This window comes from Lepidochelys kempii, chromosome 8 (assembly GCF_965140265.1).
Source record: "Lepidochelys kempii isolate rLepKem1 chromosome 8, rLepKem1.hap2, whole genome shotgun sequence".
Taxonomy (NCBI): Eukaryota; Metazoa; Chordata; order Testudines; family Cheloniidae; genus Lepidochelys; species Lepidochelys kempii.
The window spans coordinates 78,684,456-78,706,814 of NC_133263.1; the positions used below are offsets into that span (position 1 = coordinate 78,684,456).

Here is a 22,359-nt window from a genome sequence, read left to right on the forward strand (position 1 = left end):
CCTCCAGCGTATCTACCTCTCCTCCCAGTCATCTGCAAACTTGCTGAGGGTGCAATCCACACCATCCTCCAGATCATTTATGAAGATATTGAACAAAACCAGCCCGAGGACCGACCCTTAGGGCACTCCACTTGATACCGGCTGCCAACTAGACATGGAGCCATTGATCACTACCCATTGAGCCCGACAATCTAGCCAACTTTTTTCTATCCACCTTATAGTCCATTCATCCAGCCCATACTTCTTTAACTTGCTGGCAAGAATACTGTGGGAGACAGTGTCAAAAGCTTTGCTAAAGTCAAGGAACAATACGTCCACCACTTTCCCCTCATCCACAGCGCCAGTTATCTCATCATAGAAGGCAGTTAGATTAGTCTGGCATGACTTGTCTTTGGTGAATCCATGCTGACTGTTCCTGATCACTTTCCTCTCCTCGAAGTGCTTCAGAATTGATTCCTTGAGGACCTGCTCCATGATTTTTCCAGGGACTGAGGTGAGGCTGACTGGGCTGTAGTTCCCAGGATCCTCCTTCTTCCCTTTTTTAAAGATGGGCAGTACATTAGCCTTTTTCCAGTGATCCGGGACTTCCCCCGATTGCCATGAGTTTTCAAAGATAACGGCCAATGGCTCTGCAATCACATCCGCCAACTCCTTTAGCACTCTCTGATGCAGCGCATCCAGCCCCATGGACTTGTGCTCGTCCAGCTTTTCTAAATAGTCCCGAACCACTTCTTTCTCCACAGAGAGCTGGTCACCTACTCCCCACGCTGTGCTGCCCAGTGCAGTAGTCTGGGAGCTGACCTTGTTCGTGAAGACAGAGGCAAAAAAAGCATTGAGTACATTAGCTTTTTCCACATCCTCTGTCACTAGGTTTCCTCCCTCATTCAGTAAGGGGCCCGCACTTTCCTTGACTTTCTTCTTGTTGCTAACATACCTGAAGAAACCCTCCTTGTTACTCTTAACATCGCTTGCTAGCTGCAACTCCAGGTGTGATTTAGCCTTCCTGATTTCACTCCTGCATCCCCGAGCAATATTTTTATACCCCTCCGTGGTCATTTGTCCAATCTTCCACTTCTTGTAAGCTTCTTTTTTTGTGTTCAAGATCAGCAAGGATTTCACTGTTAAGCGAAGCTGGTCGCCTGCCATATTTACTATTCTTTCTACACATTGGGATGGTTTGTCCCTGTAACCTCAATAAGGATTCTTAAAATACAGCCAGCTCTCCTGGACTCCTTTCCCCCTCATGTTATTTTCCCAGGGGATCCTGCCCATCAGTTCCCTGAGGGAGTCAGTCTGCTTTTCTGAAGTCCAGGGTCCGTATTCTGCTGCTCTTCTTTCTTCCCTGTGTCAGGATCCTGAACTCAACCATCTCATGGTCACTGCCTCCCAGGTTCCCATCCACTTTAGCTTCCCCTACTAATTCTTCCCGGTTTGTGAGCAGCAGGTCAAGAAGAGCTCTGCCCCTAGTTGGTTCCTCCGGCACTTGCACAAGGAAATTGTCCCCTACACTTTCCAAAAACTTCCTGGATTGTCTGTGCACTGCTGTATTGCTCTCCCAGCAGATATCAGGGTGATTTGAAGTCTCCCATGAGAACCAGGGCCTGCAATCTAGTAACTTCCTTGAGTTGCCGGAAGAAAGCCTCGTCCGCCTCATCCCCCTGGTCCGGTGGTCTATAGCAGACTGCCACCACGACATTACCCTTGTTGCTCACACTTCTAAACTTAATCCAGAGACACTCAGGTTTTTCTGCAGTTTCATACCGGAGCTCTGAGCAGTCATACTGCTCCCTTACATACAGTGCAATTCCCCCACCTTTTCTGCCCTGCCTGTCCTTCCTGAACAGTTTATATCCATCCATGACAGTACTCCAGTCATGTGAGTTATCCCACCAAGTCTCTGTTATTCCAATCACATCATAATTCCTTGACTGTGCCAGGACTTCCAGTTCTCCCTGCTTGTTTCCTAGGCTTCTTGCATTTGTCTTTAGGCACTTGAGATAACTCGCTGATTGTCCCTCTTTCTCAGTATGAGGCAGGACCCCTGCCCTCTCGCGCACTCCTGCTTGTGCTTCCTCCTGGTATCCCACTTACCTCAGGGCTTTGGTCTCCTTCCCCCGGTGAACCTAGTTTAAAGCCTTCCTCACTAGGTTAGCCAGCCTGCTTGCGAAGATGCTCTTCCCTCTCTTCGTTAGATGGAGCCCGTCTCTGCCTAGCACTCCTCCTTCTTGGAACACCATCCCATGGTCAAAGAATCCAAAGCCTTCTCTCCGAAACCACCTGCGTAGCCATTCGTTGACTTCCACAATTCGACGATCTCTACCCAGGCCTTTTCCTTCCACGGGGAGGATGGATGAGAAGACCACTTGCGCCTCAAACTCCTTTATCCTTCTTCCCAGAGCCACATAGTCCGCAGTGATCTGCTCAAGGTCATTCTTGGCAGTATCATTGGTGCCCACATGAAGAAGCAGGAAGGGGTAGCGATCCGAGGGATTGATGAGTCTCGGCAATCTCTCTGTCACATCATGAATCCTAGCTCCTGGCAAGCAGCAGACTTCTCGGTTTTCCCGGTTGGGGCGGCAGATGGATGACTCAGTCCCCTTGAGGAGAGAGTCCCCGACCACCACCACCCGCCTCCTTCTCTTGGGAGCGGTGGTCGTGGAACCCCCAACCCTAGGACAGTGCATCTCATGCCTTCCAATCGGCAGAGTCTCCTTCTGTTCCCTTCCCTCAGATGTATCATCTAGTCCACTCTCCGCATTAGTACCTGTGGAGAGAACATGAAAACGGTTACTTACCTGTATCTGCGTTGCTGGTACATGGACGCTCCCCTTTTTTCTTCTGGAGGTCACATGCTGCCAAATTGGTTCACCATCGTCCTGTCCCCGCTGTTTTGGTTGTAGGCATCTAAAAAGTTAGTAAATCTCTTAACGGTAACAAGTGGTTTAGACTTTTTCTTTAATGTGATTTGTCTAGATTTCATGAGTTGTGTTTTTTTTCCAGATTAAAAATATATACAATGTCTCCTCAGTCAGATGTGCAAATTTTAATGAAAATAGAAAACAGGCAACATAATTCTGTCAGGTAAGGGATATATTTTTTCTGTATGTAGGCTGTTTGTGTACTTTTTAGAGAGAAATTACTTGTTGAAGATGTTTCGTAGTCTCTAGTGGTGTTGTGATAAAGGATAATGTGTCTGTACTCTCCCAGATTAAATCACTTCTGTTTAGCAACATGAAATTACAAAAAAGTTGCAGTTAAAATCAAGATAAAGTTTAGTGAGACAACATGTAAGCATCTGTAAAATTAAGCTGAATTTACTGTGCCACATGATGCTTTCTCAACATTACTAGCTGGTCAGATTTCACATTCTGGTGTTTTCAGATCAAGATTTAAGCTTCTTGAACCTAAACTTTAATAGAATTTTATTCTTTATTATATTAGCTCTGGACAAAATTTGTTTTATACCATCAAAATAAAAACTGTGCGAATAGCTAAAGAAATAATTCTACACATATCATAAGCACCATTTGGAACACTTCACCCAGCTGCCATTGTTATTGAAAAGGGAACGTACTTTTAATACTTTAGTTTATTGTGATTGACCCATAATTCTTAGGAATGCAGTTTAGAAATCTTAACTTTCTTCAAATGTAACAAACTTAATGTCATCTAACTTTTTCCCTGAAACATGACATACCATTGTTAAAGAAAAGCATCAATGATATTACGAGAATGTCTGTTGTAAACAGACATTCAATTTCGCTGTCATTTAATTTAATTGTAAACTCTATGCAAGAGTGAGTGTAGAATATACTCTGAACTTGAATGACAGAATGAAACTTTACAAATTCTTAACTTTTCTTCTTCTGATACTTGTTTCTCAGTAACTGTGACATTGGCTACAAGATAGTTGTCCGCTAGCAGTTTTTCTTTTTGCATAAAATGAGCTGATTTCCACGTCAGGATTTAATACATTTAGGAGACTTTGTCAACTTCTACTTTTTTTAAAAAATTGACTAACTTTATAAAATTACCTTTCTGATAGAGCACCATTTAAATAGTATGTACAGTATTTTTTAGAAAAATTCCCCATTTTAAATTATTTTTATTTGGGCTTTTCTGCTCTCCTGCTAATTGGTTGGTGGGGGGGGGGGGGGAGATCAAGAGCTCCAAAAACAAACATGTTGTTGAAATCTTTACTTATTATGATTGCAGCCTATCTTGTTCCCTTCCTCTTTATGCATATATTGCCTGCCACCACTGAACTGAGACTTGCTGCAGAGTTTTTTGTTTTGATTTGGTTTTTTTGTCGTGTAGGCATTCCTTCTATGAACTAGTATAATAAATTTGAGGGGAGGATCAGCTTGATAAAGTATGTGACTTCGAATCCGAAAGTATATGTTCTTTTACTTGCTCTATCATGGTTAGTTTGTGTGCCTGTCAGCAAGTCACATAATCTCTTCTCAGTTTCTCCTTCTGTAAAATGGTCATTATATTTTTCTTAGTTCACAGAGGTATTGAGCTAAAATTCATTAATGGTTTGTGACGCTCTTTTGGATCTTCAGATAGAAGGTGTAGTGCATTTAAAAGAAATTAAAAATCCTTAAGGTTGATCTTCATCTTTTATGTCCAGATATTCAGCAAAATTAATGGGATTATTTACATGTTTAATGTTAGTACTTAAGTACCTTGCTGAATCCTGGGTATAGTTATGCATTCCTCTTGTGGAATGTGAATAGAAATTAAAACTTGTTCTGTTCTTGATTAACTTACCATAGCACTAGGCAAAATAGCCTAAACTTACTAACCAAGACCAAAGGTAGACCTGCGCTGTGGTTCCACAGTGAGGTCTAAAAGGCAACATTCTAATGGGAAGCCCTGTGCTTTAAAGGAAAGACTTAAGTTTTGGTTGAAGTTGAGTATTACAGGAAAATTTAAGAACAGTCACCAACGTCAGAATTGCTCTTTTGTGTGAAATCTTCACTTTTTATGATTACAAAGAGGACTGTGTGAGAGAAAAATCTTCCTTAGATTGACTTCATTTCTCAGCACTTTTTGTGCAGTCAGTTATGTTCTGTTTTTGTGTGGTTCTTACACACAGAAAAAGGAAGCAAAATATTTTTAAAAGGAAAATGTGATTGTAAAACACCAAAAATTTGGTGAGGAACTCAAGCAGGTAACTTTTTTTTAAGTGATAGATTTAAAGCTGATGGCATCCCTTTTAAAATATCAACACTTAACAAATATATCTGTTTCAGTTCTGTTAAAACAGATATGCTTGTTTTTAGTGCAGTTTTCGGTGCAGCAAGGAAGTTGAATGCTGATCTTTGCTATACCTTCCTCCCCCTTTGCATTCCTTCAGACCATTTCTTCTCCCACCACCATGTTGCTGCCCTATATTAGTAAGGGTAGTGTTAACAGCTTTTCCTCTATTGTGCAGGCCAGGTTATTCTTTAATAACATGGGCTTGTCTATGGAGATCTAGTGCACCGCAAGGCAGGGTGTAAATCTACGGTGCTCTAGCCTGCTGCCCACTAAATGGCTGTGTGGACCCTGCTGCCATGCACTAAAAGTTCTGTTATACACTTCAATATACTGCTGTTTCACTATACAGCATTCCATGCACTACATGTCTGTATAGACAAGCCCATAAGTACATAGAGTACCCCATAATCCACCAGTGCTCTGCTCTGCTCACATTGTCAAAGATCAGGCAGAGCAACGGCCCAGCTGTGTGAAAGGAAACCTTTTACCACTAAGTAGTGGGTTGGTGGAGGAAAGTACCAGTATACTGCCCCACAGCCTTTTAAGTTCATATGAATATTCTATTATCTAGGATTCAAAAAACACCTTATTAAAATGGTTAGATAATAGGAGGACTTTAAAACTATACATTGTCAAATTGGGTAGGGTTTTAGTCCAGAGTCTCTTAAGACCGTTATCTTCATAATTGCAAATATGTATCATTGTAAGCACAGGTTCTCAGCTTGCAGCCCAATCAGTGCACAGGTGTAGCCCATGTGACATCCTCAGCACCATACAGGTAGTATATATCCATATGTATGCAACCCACATAACACAGAGAGAGCCGCACATGCGGCCCACAATAGTAAATAGGTTGTGAACCTAATGGAATGCAGTGGTGTTTCAGAGAACTAAATAGGATTATTATAGGCTATAAAACATTAGGCTCCTAATTTTAAGATAAGCATCTTACAGGAGGATTTCAGTATTTCTTGAAAATGTTTATAAAACAGGAATTTGTGGTTTAATTTTGACTGTTTAATTCTATGACTCACAGTGTAACAACCATTTTAATTTGAATGTCATTTACAAAATGCTAGTCTTATCGGATATTTTTTTCAGGAGAATATTTGCCAGCTACTACATGTTTTTACTTTAAATCATGGGAACCCCAGCTTGGGAAGTTAAACAACAGTTAGCTAACACTACTTCTGCACAGATAGACTGGGTAGCTGTTGAACAACATGAAACTTGCTTGCTTTCCATTGACTCCTTTTTATGTTAGATAGTGACATTCTTCTGCAACCTAATTTATCTGAGATAAGCCTCTGTTTTTGTTTCCCTGGTACAGTCTTCTTCCTGTAGTGCACATAATATGGGAGCCTCTCTTGGCTGAGGAGGACTATGCCAGGATTTCTTTCATTGTGTGTTGGTATTACTCCTTAATCATTTGGAACAGCTTTGGTTGAGTGACTCAAAGCACACCCTCTCACCATTACCTAGAATTTTAGAGTGTGACTACTAGACCCTTGATAGGCCTCTCGATTAACTACAGGTACCTTTAAAAGGGATCTTATAGAGGGAGGATTGGTATCACCAGTGTTATATAGACACAGAAGTTCTCCTTTTACTCTGAAGTCTACAGCTCTCTTCTTTTTGGTTTTGGAAAATCTGCTTTTGGATGGGTTGCTAAAAATTAAGTTTTCCATCTGGAGATGTTAACCCCTATCACCAGGTATGCAATATTCAGTTTGTCTAAGTTTTTTGTTCTGGTGTGAAACTATTCCAGGGGAGGTTTAAGTGCTGCCTGTTGGATGATTTTTGCACTCTTCTACATTCTTTTATAAAATAGCATTTTCTTTCTTCAAAATAAATTAATGTCCTTACTGTGTCTAATCCTTTATTTGGGATGCCTTCAAAGTGACTTCATGTGGTAAGATTATTGCTTTTTCCACTAAGGGAAGGAAAAATGCAACTGCCAAATTATACAGTCTAGTTTGGGAAATACACCTTCTCATTTTCCTGAGAGAGCTGCCAGAGTTGCCTTTGTGAAGCAAATAACTTGATGTTCATTGTAACTAAATTGATGGTCAGAATAATTTGATCAGATTAGTAAACAAAGACATGCCATTTACATGCATTTATACCAATACAAATATTGCCTGATGAGGCTGCTGTTAAATCATTCATATAATATTCTCCTGTTAATACTGACTATGACAAATTTTGTTTTGCAAGAAATCTTTTTTCTAACAGACTGTCTTTTTGAAACTCAACAAGGATCCTTTCATAAGCTAATTTTCTTCCTAGCCTGTTAACTGTTCATGACTCATTATTAATATATTTTTTTCAGAATAACTGTCATGGAGTTAATTTTAATATAACATCAGGAGCCAGATTTTAAAAGGTATTTAGGCACCTAAAGATGCAGATAGTTGCATAGTGTGAGTTAAAATCTGGCTTTAAAGGCCTAGAAGTCTTCCATTAACTTCAGTGAGTTTTGGATCAGTTCCTTGAACACTACAGGAATACTGAGTAAAATCAGGCTATATCCTACAGGTATTCCTAATGCAAAGCTTCCATTGACTTCAGTGGAATTCACACTTTCAGAGGGCTCCAATGATGGGGTCTGTACATTTTGTACTGGTGCAACTCATATTTCAATGCTTTAAGAAGCCTTAAAACATCAACACACAATCAGATTGCCTCTTCCTAGATGCAGTGAGTGACATTGGCCAATGCAAATGGAAACACAGCCATCCTATCTTATTCAATTATAGTGGATAGTGAGGAAGAAAAATCCATTAAACAAGTATTGCAAGTGCTTCTCTTCTAAACGCCATTTCTTTATGCTGGTGACCACTTATTTTGCTTTAACTGATCCAAAACAGTTTCTTCCCAGAATTCTGGATGTTAGTAATTCTGGAGCACTTTCCTGTCTCAAGATCAACTGGCAGAAGTAGGAGTTATTTGCTTTGGTAAACTCTTATTTCCATGCCCAGAGAGAATTTTCCTTTGTGGCCTAATGTTTTTTTAAATATCTAGGGATTAAAGTCGCTTTAGAGTCTGCTAATATTATGCTCTTTGCTATTAAGATCACTAAAACCAACTCACTGACAAATTAAAAAGCTTGATGTACATGCCTCTATCACTTTAAGATAGTATAAATCTTGTAATAGTGATTGTGCTGGAATGCACTTTGTTGTAAATGTTGATATTGATTTATTAGGTTTTATATATGTATTTGAGTGCACCCGCCATGCGCTATGATCTGTACAAATATGAAAGAAAGCTCAGTTTGTGTCCAAATAGGATTATTGTCTAAAAAGACAAACTGATAAAAATAGGGAGCCTTTCTTTCTTTAACCTTCCAGTTAAAATAATTGTAGGTGTCACAAATAGAAATGGTAGGTTAAAATAAAAATCAGATGTAAATGGAAGTTGACTGTCTCTTAATTATAAAAATCCATTTGCTTTAATTGTGTATTTATTCAAATGTGCCACTTCACCTTCAGAAAATTGTCTTGACGTTTAAGATGTGGTATAAATAGTAATGGTATTCTGATGAAGACCAAGCAAAATAACAACAATTATTAACTACGGCTATTTTATTATCAAAGAAAGGAAAAGAAAACTTTCAACAGAACAAACAAATGACACAATACAAGTGATAAACTAGTGACTTCCATTTCAATTTGCTCTATATATCTTTCTGAAGAGAGCTTTAACAGAGATTCCACCCTTGAGAGTGAACCCCTCTGTGGGCTCTTCTTTCTTGGTAAGTTAAGAACAAAGTAAATTATTTTCCAAAATTGTTATGAATCCATCCCTTACTATGTCCTTAGGCAGCTAAGAATGTTTATAGATGGGCTAAAGAGTTCTGTTTCAAGGCTGGTGAACCTGTTGGTTATTAGTAAATAACCAGTTTATAGTTGGCAAAGTAGGCAGTTTTAGCTAAACCCTGTGAAATCAAGAAAAACATTTAAATTTATTACTTAGACGCAGTATTTAATGAGCCAATTATGAATATTAAGACTCTTAAGGCCAATTACATTCCACTATTTCTCTGGGCATAAGCTTTCATGGGCTAGAACCCACTTCATCAGATGCATGGAGTGGAAAATACAGTAGCAGAAATAAATACACAGCACATGAAAAGATGGGAGTTGTCTCGTTAGACGGACTTCCCACTTGGTAAGGCAACTCCCATCTTTTCCGGTAGAGGCTGTGCCGCACAGCCTAAGGGGGAAGGAGTTCTACTCCCGGTACTTCCTCATCCCCAAGGCCAAAGAGGGCTTTCGCCCCATTCTAGACCTGCGCGGGCTCAACAAATTCCTGGTCAAGGCCCAGTTCCGCATGGTCTCTCTGGGCACCATCATCCCTTCCCTGGATCCGGGGGACTGGGGACGCTGCCCTCGACATGAAGGACACATACTTTCATATCATCATCCACCCAGCACATTGGCGGTTCCTACGCTTCACCGTGGGCCAAGAACATTACCAGTTTGCGGTTCTCCCATTCGGTCTAGCCGCGGCCCCAAGAGTGTTCACAAAGTGCATGGTGGTGGTGGCGGCCTTCTTAAGGAGGCAGAGAATCCAGGTGTTCCCTTACCTCGGCAACTGCCTCCTGGCAGGCCGATACAAGGCAGAATTGCGGGGCCATGTGGAGGTGGCCCTGAGATTGTTCCGTGAGCTGGGGCTCCTGGTCAATGACCCCAAGTCCACGCTTGTACCCAAGCAGAGAGTGGAATTCATAGGGACAGTCCTGGACATGGTGCAGGCCAGGGCAAGCCTTCTGGTATCCCGATTCCAGGTTATCCAGCAAGCAGTGACCTCCCTACGCCAGTTTCCAACGACAACAGCCCGGTGCTGCCTGCAGCTGCTGGGCCACATGGCAGCATGCACAGATGTGATCAGGCATGCCAGACTGAGGCTCAGGACTCTTCAGGCGTGGCTCACTCAGGTGTACCACCCAGGCAGGGACCCCCTGGACTTGGTAGTGACAGCCCCAAGGGATGTTCTGGACTCCCTTCTGTGGTGGCAGTCCAAGCCTGTGGTTTGCGAAGGCATCCCCTTGCCGTACCACAAGTGGACTTGATGCTGGTGACGGATGTGTCAGATCACAGATGGGGGCTCACCTGGGGAACCTCATGATGCAGGGGTTGTGCAGAGCGGTCGCTCCATATCAATGTGAAGGAGCTCAGGGCGGTTAGTCTCGCCTGCCAGACCTTTCATGCCACTCTGAGTGGTCACAGCATAACAGTTCTGACAGACATCGCTACAGCCATGTTTTATATAAACAAACAGGGTGGGGCTTGTTCCTCGCCACTCTGTCGCGAGGCTCTCCTCCTCTGGGACCTTTGCATAGCCCATGCAATTCACCTCGAGGCGTGCTATTTCCCAGGGGTATGAAATGAGCTGGCGGACTCCTTCAGCAGGTCGTACCGCATGCATGAGTGGACGCTCAGGGCGGACGTCATGCTTTCGCTCTTCTGCAGGTGGGCATTTCTCCAGGTAGACCTGTTTGCCACCGGGGCCAATGCCCAGTGCCTGCGTTTCTGCTCGTTCCAGGTCCGCAGCCCAGGCTCGCTCGCGGACGCGTTTGTGATCCTGTGGAGGGGGGGCTTGATGTATGCCTACCCCCGCTCCCCTTGGTGCACAAGGTCCTACTCAAGGTGCGCAGGGACAGGGTGGAAGTGATCCTCATCGCCCCAGCCTGGGCCCGCCATCACTGGTACATGTCACTCCTAGAGCTGTCGGTGGAAGCTCCAGTAGTCCTGCCCCTACACTGGGACCTCATTACACAGGATGGCAGGCGGCTTCTCCACCCTGACCTACAGTCACTGCACCTGACGGCGTCGAGGCTCTGTGGCTAAACACCCTGGAGAGCCAGTGCTCCCTTCCAGTGCAGCAGATTCTGCTTGGCAGTAGGAAGCCCTCTACCAGGGCGGCCTATATGGCCAAGTGGAAAAGGTTCATGTGTTGATGTGAACCCTGACAGGTGCGGCCATGCCAGGCCCCCGTGCAGGCCATCCTGGAGTATCACCTGCACCTGAAGCAGCAAGGGCTAGCCCCGTCCTCACTCAGAGTGCACCTGGCGGCCATCTCCGCCTTCCATCTGGGGTGGGGGGAGAGGGGTTGGTTGGTGTTCTCCCACCCAATGATGGGACGGTTCCTTAAAGGGTTGGAGAGGGTGTTTCCGTAGTCCTGCCCACCAGTCCCTCCATGGAACCTTAACCTGGTCCTCTCTAAACTCATGGGACCCCCTTTTGAGCCCCTTGCTTCCTGTTCCCTCCTCCACCTTTCCTGGAAGATGGAATTTCTGGTTGCCATTGCCTTGGCCAGAAGGATGTCCGAACTCGGGGCCCTCACCTCTGAGCCACCGTATACAGTATTTCACAAGGACAAGGTGCAGCTCCGGCCGCACCCCAAGTTCCTCCCTAAGGTGGTCTCCCAATTCCATTTGGGCCAGGACATTTGTCTGCCGGTGTTCTTTCCAAAACCCCATACGGAGGGATAGCTCATTGGCCTGCTAAACCCAGGGTTGTGAGTTCAATCCTTGAGGGGGCCATTTAGGGATCTGGGGCAAAAAAAATTGGGGATTGGTCCTGCTTTGAGCAGGGGGTTGGACTAGATGACTCCTGAGGTCCCTTCTAAGCCTGATATGCTATGATGTGCGTTGAGCGTTGGCATTCTATTTGGAGCGCACCAAGCCCTTTCGCAAATCCGCGCAGCTGTTTGTAGCTGTAGCCGAGAGGATGAAAGGCCTCCCAGTGTCGGTGCAGTGGATTTAGTTGGATGGATTACAAGCTGCATCCGAGCATGCTATGAGCTCGTAGGTGTTCTGGCCCCCGCAGTCACGGCCCCTTGACCAGGACGCAAGCGACTTCCACGGCGTTCCTGGCACAGGTCCCAATCCAGGAGATCTGCAGAGCAGCCACCTGGTCCTCGGTGCACACCTTCACGACCCACTATGCAGTCAACTAGCAGACCAGAGAGGACGTGGCAGTAGGCAGAGCAGTCCTCCGAGCAGTTGTTCCGTGACTCCTACCCTCCTCCAGAGGTAAGTTTGTGATTCACCTAATGTGGAATGGACGTGAAAAAGCACTCAAAGAAGAAAAAACGGTTACTTCCTTTCTCGTAACTTTTCTTCAAGATGTGGTGTTCACGTCCATTCCACCACCCACCCTTCTACCCCTCTGGAGTCGCCAGCAAGAAGGAACCGGAGGGGGTTGGCCCGGCGGGGGTATATATGCACAGCGCAGTGGCGCCACTTGGGGGCCCCGCCAGCCCGACGGGAGCCGCTCAGAGGAAAAGTTTCTGACCCTCGTGCACGCAGCGTGCGCACGCCTAATGTGGAATGTATGTGAAGAGCACATCTCGAAGAACAACAGTTACGAGAAAGTAAGTAGCCGTTTTTTCTAACCACTTGGTGATTAACAGGAGAAACTGAGTACATGTGGCACCTTAGAGACTAACCAATTTATTTGAGCATAAGTTTTCGTGAGCTACAGCTCACTTAAGCTTATGCTCAAATAAATTGGTTAGTCTCTAAGGTGCCACAAGTACTCCTCTTCTTTTTGTGAATACAGACTAACACGGCTGTTACTCTGAACCCGGAGAAACTGTTAGTCTTAAATTACAACAGGATTTCAACATTCCATCAAAATCATTACAGTAGTTTTAAATCTCATCCATTGGCAGTGTCTTAGGTAACTTCATCTCACCAATCCAAGTTGAAGTCTTGGAGAGATTTTCCTTGAGTTGATTTCTTCTTGACTCCTCTTTCTTAAATGGTTTTTCTTACTTGTCTGTGGCAGTGCTGTGTTTGAGTTGGGTAGTGGTGTGTGTAAGTGAGGAGTGCTCACTTCAGAGTTTTTATACCCATCCCCTTCCTATTTCCATTAAATTATAGGAAAACACACCTCTTGCAGGGTTGTTTAGATTCAAAGGTCACTGCTTCATGCCTTCGGGGTTAGCTTAGTTGACATTTTCAGCTCCTGAGTATACAGTCTGCTTAATGAATATGCAACATTTCTTTAATTGCCTTTGTTTTTGTGACTCGAAAGATCCAGATAACTTTTACTTGGTTTTAACTCTTTTTGTTCAGTCTAGTTTCAGAGAAGTTCTTTCAAATTTGTTTAGTTTGACAGAAAATGAATGTCTGTTTTCAAAAAGCCCAAACACACCTGTTTATACAAAAGTTTTTAATCTTCAAATATCTTTTTAAATTAAATAACTTTAAAGTCTTTAACTTAAATAATTAAAAGTTGTTAACTTTAGAGAGATGATTCTTATCTTCTGAAGTTAGTTAAGGGTTTTCTTATCCAGTGCCAGTTCTTAATTTCCGATTAATATAAATATTCACTGTTTAATGGCTTTTACACTGGTTTAGCAAGGTCATTAGATGCCATGTTGGTACGTGAAGCATTTTACTATTTACATAGCAATGACATTAAGAGCTATATTAGGAGCTTTGCATTTAGCTAACATATTTGCAAGTCTGCATTTCACAAAGGTGTTTGCCATTTCCGCATTTAAGAAATAAACAAGTTTAACAGTTCTCCAGCTACATATTCTTCTCTGAAAATTTTAAGAACACAAGCAGGTTTTCTTGCAAGAGGGTGGGGGTTGGTAGAGCCCACTCTTCTCAGATTTATTGCTCTGATAACACATCCTGCATTCCTTTTTACAATTAAGGCTCCACTTAAAATATGGGTGTTTTTACATGGTCTGTTTTCTTGAGATTTGATTGTCCTTGAAATATAGAAGCAGAAACCTTCTGGAATTTCTTTGATTAGCTTTAACATTTTGTAACAGAACTAGCAAAACATATGTATTGTTTTATTTCCAAGCACTTGACTATAACATACTTAGAGTTATATCTTAGTATTCAGTAAAAGTGCAAACAAGTTTGTAACAACTTTAAAATTAAGTTATAATAATTTTAATATCGCTTCTGCATCAATATTGAAGATTCTCCCCAACAGCTGGATCTAAATGTACTCCTTCCATGCCTCTAATGCTGTGTGTGTTCTTATTTATCCCAGACTTCATTTTTTTATTAAAACTTTCTTTCCTCCTTCAAAAAAAGAAAAGGAGTACTTGTGGCACCTTAGAGACTAACAAATTTATTTGAGCATAAGCTTTCGTGAGCTACAGCTCACCGATGAAGTGAGCTGTAGCTCACGAAAGCTTATGCTCAAATAAATTTGTGAGCTGTAGCTCACGAAAGCTTATGCTCAAATAAATTTGTTAGTCTCTAAGGTGCCACAAGTACTTCTTTTCTTTTTGCGAATACCAGACTAACACGGCTGCTACTCTGAAACCTTTCCTCTGTCAGCTTTTCTTATAGCTTGACATATCTTTTAAATCTCCTGATCAGTTCATCTTCAGCCTTAACTGTTGTCAGCAACTCCAACCATTCTGTATCCAACTAAAGTTCTGCTTTCCCTTTCTTCTTGGGAATATCAGTCTGTCTGCTCCTTTTAATAATAGGTTTCAGAGTAGCAGCCGTGTTAGTCTGTATCCACAAAAAGAACAGGAGTACTTGTGGCACCTTAAACTAACAAAATTATTAGAGCATAAGCTTTTGTGGGCTACAGCCCACTTCATTGGATGCATAGAATGGAACATATAGATAGACAGATATACAGAGAAGGTGGAAGTTGCCATACAAACTGTAAGAGGCTAATTAATTAAGATGAGCTACTATCAGCAGGAGAAAAAACTTCTGTAGTGATAGTCGAGATGGCCCATTTCAGACAGTTGACAAGAAAGTGTGAGGATACTTAACATGGGGAAATAGATTCAATATGTGTAATGACCCAGCCACTCCCAGTCTCTGTTCAAACCCAAGTTAATGGTATCTAGTTTGATTATTAATTCAAGCTCAGCAGTTTCTCGTTGGGGTCTGTTTTTGAAGCTCTTCTGTTGTTAGCTTGAATTTTTCAACTGATTAAAAACAATAGGGAGCAGCAGTTTCCAGAACTTGTAAGTTTTACTGTAATGATCGTCATTTTCATTCCTATTCACTTAATGTTCTTGTATTACACAACACAAATGGAAAGCAGCAATATAGTCAGTGCTAACGGTAACAAATACGTATGATCTGAATCTTTAGTATGCCAAGTTGAATGTTCATAATCGCTTACTTGACCTTTGAAAAACTTTTATAGATTATTCCAGTCTGCATAGAACATGTCCTTTTTGCTATCTTGAGCAATAAGTTGTTTTCCCAGGAATAATTGTTTTAAACCTGGAGTATTCTGCTTCCATTTTCACAAAATAGCATTTAGTACCCAATAGTGAATTCCATTGGATTTAATGGACTCTTTTTAATTGTTTGTATTACTGCACCTAAGGATCTCAATCAAGGAGTCAGGGCCTTACTGTGCTAAAACTGCACAAAAGCTACAAACATGGGGAAAAGGAGTGTAAGGGAAGAGATGGAGGATGAGAGAACAATATAATCTATTTAACATTAGTCATGGCTTGCCTCCTGCCTATCTGGTCAGCTTGGAGTGTTCTGTAGGCACCAGGGGGAGACCTGAGGGGCAAGTGATGTGGTATATATGGCCAGCATCCATCAGGATAGCGAAACTGGTAAATCCCTTCAGGGGGGTGCGAAGAGATTCTGCCTTGATTCATAAAGGGTTCATTGGCTGCTAGGTTTGGCCAGAAGAGTCTTCAACGGGGCCATATTAAGATGTTTCCATAAAGCAGGGATGGTTTTGGGGCAAGGGCTTCTGGAAGAAAGGAGTTAAGCTTGCTCACAACTGAGCAGAGAACATGCAGGATTGTTCAGTGAAGCCAGACTGCTGTGAAAAATGGTCTCTTGGATGTCCCTTCTGTCACAAGGGCAGACTTGAAAAGGGAGCCTTTTATGTTCCTGTCAGAAAAGAGAACCAGAGCTATTTCCTTCTGACCCTGCCAAAGGGGAATCCCTCTGTTTATCTCTTACTGACAGAAGGGAACTAGGACTATTTGTCCCCCACCATGGAGGGACTTGACTTTCCTACTTGTTTGCCAGGAAAGAAGCTTGTTTGTTTGTTTTTTTTATTTATATAAAAGGGTTAGTAACCCCTTATTGGCAAGTGTATGGCAATGAGCCTCTTACACAGATAAGATGTAAAAGCTCAAGACAGATGAGTAACAATACAGAGTCAAGATTTAAGTTTAGGCAAGATAAGCTGTACCAATCTAAAATAATAGAGGGAGTGAGGAGAACACATGTCAAAAGTAGTGAATGTAAGGAAGTAGTAAGTCCTCTTAAGTGGAGCATCATTCTGTCTATAGTACATTAAAGGTCCTGTATTAGTGTTTCCAGATATCTTTTATTCTATGTCACATTTCATTACATTGGATTATCCAATGGCTATGGCATCAGCTTTTTATCTTCCCTACGTTCTGTCAGAAAGTAGAGTTTGATGCAAAGGAAACTGCCTTTGCTAGTTGTTTTAACGATACTGTACTGTATGTTTACACCCACGTTCTGGAGCTTCGTTTTCGATTGGGATTGGACACTGGTGAAGGGTGGAGCAAGGATTCTGCACCGTCATGGTTGGATTTATGTGCTCTGGACCGAATTCAGGGTGTGTTAGGGCTGCTCTATGCGGTGCCAGCTATAGTAGTTCCTGTGTAACTGCTGTTCTAATTGGAGATCAGGTAAAATTCTTTGTGCCCTTCTCCTCCACACCGTAAGCCTGCCAGCTGGGTCACATGGTGAAAGAAGTACCTACACAAGGAGAAGATACCTAGAGAACTCTTTAGTCTAGCAGACAAAGACATAATGAGATCCAGTGGCTGGAAGTTGAAGTTAGAGAAATATAAACTAGAAAAAAGATGCAACTTCGTAACAGTGAGGGTAATTAATCATTGGTACAGATTACCAAGAGAAGTGGTAAATTTGTTCTCATTTTGAGTCTTTTAATTGAGATTGGATATTTTTCTAAAATATAGACTCTAGTTAAATCCAGTATTCCCTCTAATTTTTGACAGGCCATGTGCGCAAAAAATTTCTTCTGTGCAAATTGTTGTGCTTGCGTGCAGTATTTCGCCGTGTGCACGGGGTTTAGGATCTGTGTGCACGCGCACAGCTTAGAGGGAACAGTGGTTAAAACCACAAGTTGCTAGGCTTGATAATATTCACGTAAGAAGAATTCCTTCCACTTCAGGAATAATTGGGTGAAATTCTATGGCCTGTATTATGCAGGAAATCAGACTACAGTTGTCCCTTCTGGCCTTAAAGTCTATAAATCTATATCATTCCTTGTGCTAATATTTCCAAAAATATTGCTAGCCAGACACTAGTGCTTATTTTGTAAATAAGAATCCGATAACTAGGAATTTTAAATGACAGAGTCTTTGTGTCTGACCTGCAACTTAAAAGCTGTCTCTACTTCTGAAACAAGTTTTACAAGGAATAAATCTCTCAATAAATCTCTCAATTTTGTAGCATCTGCAGATTCCATTAATGTGCTGTTTACTTCCATTAATTAAGATATTAAATGAAACTTGACCTAACACTTCCTCCTGCTCTGTACATGACCACTTTTCATTATGCTTTGTTTACAGTCACTTAGGCAGTTTGCAGTCCACACGATCAAACTCTTTCAAGTAATGTTTTACAAAACCGTACAGAATGTACTAAAATCAAAATACACTGCATCTCCAGCATTCCCTTTTTTCTTCCCATTTTTTGGTAACTAACTGTCCATGACTTTTGCCGGGGGGGGGGGAAGTAATTTAGTAGTATAGAAAATGACAACGTCTGAGCTATTTTTGAGATATCAGTTTAATTGACCCTTCTGAAGTATTAGCTGACCTGCTTTCTTCCTCATGCTTTTTCTTTTCAGAGACTTCCCTTTAGCCCCTCTAGCTAGCATTAGCTCATTTTTCTGCCCGTATCTTTTCTATGCTAGCCTTAACTGACTCAGAATCTTCTTGTTTGATTACCTCCCCATCTTACTATTTAAAGTACCGTTATTTTTTAACAGCAGTTCCTTGTGAGGCCACATGGGTAATTATTTTTATAAGATGTTTCTGTCTTCTGCATCTTAATTGTAATGTATTGTGAAACTCCAAGTGCCTTTCATGTGGGTGGTTTTTAATATTTCCTCCCATTATGCCTTACTAAATTGCTTATGTTCCCAACTTTTTTTTTTTTTTCTGAAATTTAATTCCTTTGTACTGCTGCATTCTGTTAATCTGACTGTATTGAATCCAGGCAGCTGGCATTCACTAGTTCCAACCTCATCCCCTTTTCCCCCACTCCCAAGGGTTTTCATGTTTTCTGCCACCCTCCCATAAGTGACAAGTGAATCCAGAATGGTTTGTCCTTTGGTTGGAGATTTTGGATTATGATTATGCATCCCAAACTCCTCTTTTTCACAAGTTACCCCTCACTTTCTGTCAGAGGAATCATTGCAGCAGACAAACTGTCTGCTTTTAATGCTTTGCCATTTTTCTATGGTTCTCTTTAGACAAGTTTTACTCTGCTCAGCTCTGAGCCATTGCCTCATTCTCAAGAAGTGACAAGGACAACCTTTGTCCTTCTGCGGTGGCTTAGTTCCACTCTTATTTTCTTGCATAATGACAGGTTTCAGAGTAGCAGCCATGTTAGTCTGTATCCGCAAAAAGAACAGGAGTACTTGTGGCACCTTAGAGACTAACACATTTATTTGAACATAAGCTTTCGTGAGCTACAGCATCCGATAAAGTGAGCTGTAGCTCACAAAAGCTTATGCTCAGATCAGTGTGTTAGTCTCTAAGGTGCCACAAGTACCCCTTTTCTTATTTTTCTTAGTATCTTTTCTTCCCATTCACTGTTAGCTAGTATCTGTAGACTAACAATGTAAAGCTTATCTATGTTGAGTATTTAAATATCACTAGTAATTTAGTTAATAAGTAGATTGTAGGGGGTTAGTGGTGGTTCCTCCTTCCCTGGGTCATTGGAAGGCCACTCTGCCTCACTATGTCACTAGGCATTGCCCAAAGTCAGGGAATCAGCAGAGCATTGAACAGCTTATGGCTCTGGCCTGCAGTCTAGGCAGAGCAGCAAATAATCAGGGGCTCTTGCCCATGATCTGGGAAGAGCAGCACAAGTCTGAACCTTGGCCCTCAGTTAGGGCAGGACAGACAAGTTCAGTGAGCCCAGACCTTCAGTCAGGGCGGAGCAGTGAATAGTGTAGGACTCTGGCCTGTACTCAGAACAGAGCAGCAAAGGGGTCGGTGTCCTGGCTCCAGTGGATGGCCGACAAACGCAGGCCTCTTGGCCTAGAGTGGGGGTGGGATGGCAGGGGATAGAGGGGTCCAGGCCCACCTGACTCCACTGGGCTCCAGCCCAGGGCCCTAACAGTGGCAGAGTGTTCCGCCACTGGGTCAATGGGGAATCCAGCCACAACACACTAACCAGATCTGCAGCAACAATGCAGCCAGATTGGGGTCAGCAGTCCCTGGGCTACTTCCTACCATTCCCTTGAGGTGTACCTGGATCCATGGGGATCCTCCGTTTCCTCAGAGTAGAAGGCCCGTGACTCCTCAGTGCCTGGGTCAGTGGGCAGCTCCAGCAGTTCTGGCCCATCCTCGGTTCAGCAGTACTCCGCTACAGTTTCCCAGCCCGGGAGTGAGCAAGAGGTGCCTGTCTTCTTTGGCGGCTGCAGTCCAGCTGAGCTCCAGGACCCTCCCTTTATACTTCCTGTTCCACCTCCTGACTTCCGATGGGATGGGCAAGCATGGCCTTGCCCAGCCCACCTGAGTTCAGAGTGTGGACCCTCCCTGTCTAGCTCAGTGGGAGGCCACTGCACCTCACTACATATCTCTTTTCCACTGGGTCTTGCTTCACTCTTGCCTCAATCATTCCATTTTATTGTAACAGTTGGAATATTATTTTACTTTTTTTCTATCACTTCTGATTCCAACTGTACTTTGATTTCCATAGTCAAAGGCTTGTTTATATCCCACAAAAGAGAGGAGATATGGCTTGCTGTAACTGTGTCTTCAGCAGGATCTATATTATTTTCTGAAAGTGATCTCTGGCTGAAATGATCACTACAGAGTCTGAATAACTTAATCTGATTTTAAAGAAAAGGTGTGATGCTATTCCTTATGTACACTAGGACTTTTTCCCTGAAATTTCCCATCATTGCTGTAGTGGGAATGCTAGTGTACATGGGGAGCTGGCAACCACCAAGTTGTCTACACCTGTACTTAGGAGGGATAGGTGACATAATGGTTAAAATGCCAGAGCTGGACTACACTCTCAACAGTATTAGCACAGGCAGAACTGTACATGTGTTAACAGCAAGGGGGAAAACTTAGAGAGAGACTAGTGTAGATACAGCCTAAAAACTCTCACAGAGCAAAGGTTCATAGATCTGTAATAAAATAAACTACTGAATTAAAGGTGATGTCAGCATATTTTTAAATATTAGTGTAAATTACATTTTCATTTGTAAACTTAGTTGTCTTGAACTTGCTTTCTCTTTTCAAAAAGTATTGTTCAATTCAAAAACAGTTTTATGTATTTATTGTGTTAAAGTAAAGTTTATGGGGAAGGGGTGTTAATCAAAAGCTAGTTTCATGGTGGGAGTGTTCCTTCTAAAGATTTACTTTTTTCCCAGTTCTTCAAAGTTCAGATCAATATTCTTAAAATTTGCACATTTCAAATTGTGACAGAACTTGTAAACACAAAGCTAAAGAATTTTATGTAGTTTAAAGGAAAAATGTATTCACAATCCAAAAATAAATTTTCCTCTCTCATCTAATTCAGAAGTGTATTTCACTACTTCCATGTTCACCAAATCATAACCACACGAAGGGTTTATTCACCACTTAGGAATGAAAGTCCATCTGTTAGTTATTATCTTTGCTGTGCTACAGCACTTCAGAATGAGTGCTTAGGAGAGACCTTGTAAGTGCTCTCTTTGAGGAAAATGTAGGCATCCAGAAAAGTTTAAAACTGTAGTCTTTTGTTAGGAAAATTGCATTTACTTCCTAGAAGTTATTGGGAGTTTGCCTGAGTAAGGATTGTAAGATGGGGTCCAAAATTGATGGCATGAGACACTTTGTGTCTTAATTACACTAATACCTTTATGTTTCCATTTAGGGAAGCTTGATCTCAACAAAATATTATGGGGGGAGAGGGCTTTGCTTCAGGACTACCATCTTAAAATCTGGGTAATGATCCTATGTGATGGTTAGTGCAAGAACATTTTTAAAAGTGTGAACTATTTGCATTCTGTTTATTTTTGTAAATGTTATGATTTCTCTATCAAAGATTGTTTCCTATATGACAGTTTTCTGTCCTACGACTAGAGTTTTATGGGTTCCAGAAATCGCATGAGAATTTAAGTTTTATCTTTAAACTCAGAGTGCAACACAAAATCAGGGTTCCTGTGGATGACGTAGGGGAAGACCTGATCTTAGCAGGGAGTTTCCTGTTGTTTGAACCAGTGCACAGTTATACCATTGAGATGATAGCTGTAGGCTCCAATAGAGGGGGTCTTATTGCAATAGAATAAACTAATGTAATGTTACTGTCTATAGAAGGAGGTTTAGGAGGTTGGATATTTTTGTCTTCCTGAGAGATGGAAGAGTGGTTGCAGGGTGCAAAACTGCAGATTCTTCTTTGAGTGATAGCCCACTGTGGGTGAGCATGCACTCCATGCAACTGAATTTTTTTTACTAGTAGTGTCCCCTGGTCTGCTCCTGCGCGTCTTCATGTTCTGAACAGAGGGCATCAGAGGAGTGTCGCTGGGTATGCACCCCCATCCCCTTTTGGGGTTGTGATACCACCACGGTTACAGTCTGTCTGACTATCCCTGGGCTGAGAGCAACACAGCCCAATGGCTGGAGTCAGTATGGCTGCCATGGGGATCAGGGCTGTGTGGCCTAATGGCCAAAGTCAGTGTAGCTGCTCTTGTGTTCAGGGCAGCGCAACCTAGTAGCCAGAGTTTATACAGCTGTCCTTGGGGATCAGGACTGTGCAGCTTAATAGCTGGTCCTTGGGAGCTCTGGTTCCCGCAGTCAGATACTGGAGCCTTCACGAAGTGTCCTCCCTCCTCTGTGGTCAGCCTAGAATGAGTTTGCCTGCTCCCTTTTATACTGAGGCAG

At 42.4% G+C, this 22,359-nt stretch overlaps 1 protein-coding gene across 1 annotated transcript in view; it reads left to right on the plus strand.

Annotated features, from left to right (window-relative positions):
• ZNHIT6 (zinc finger HIT-type containing 6) overlaps positions 1-22,359 on the plus strand; it is a 60,805-nt gene that overhangs the window by 19,499 nt on the left and 18,947 nt on the right. The window contains exon 8 of the mRNA XM_073357182.1: positions 3,001-3,081. Within this exon, the coding sequence (XP_073213283.1) occupies positions 3,001-3,081 (81 nt within the window). The remainder of the gene's footprint in view (positions 1-3,000; positions 3,082-22,359) is intronic.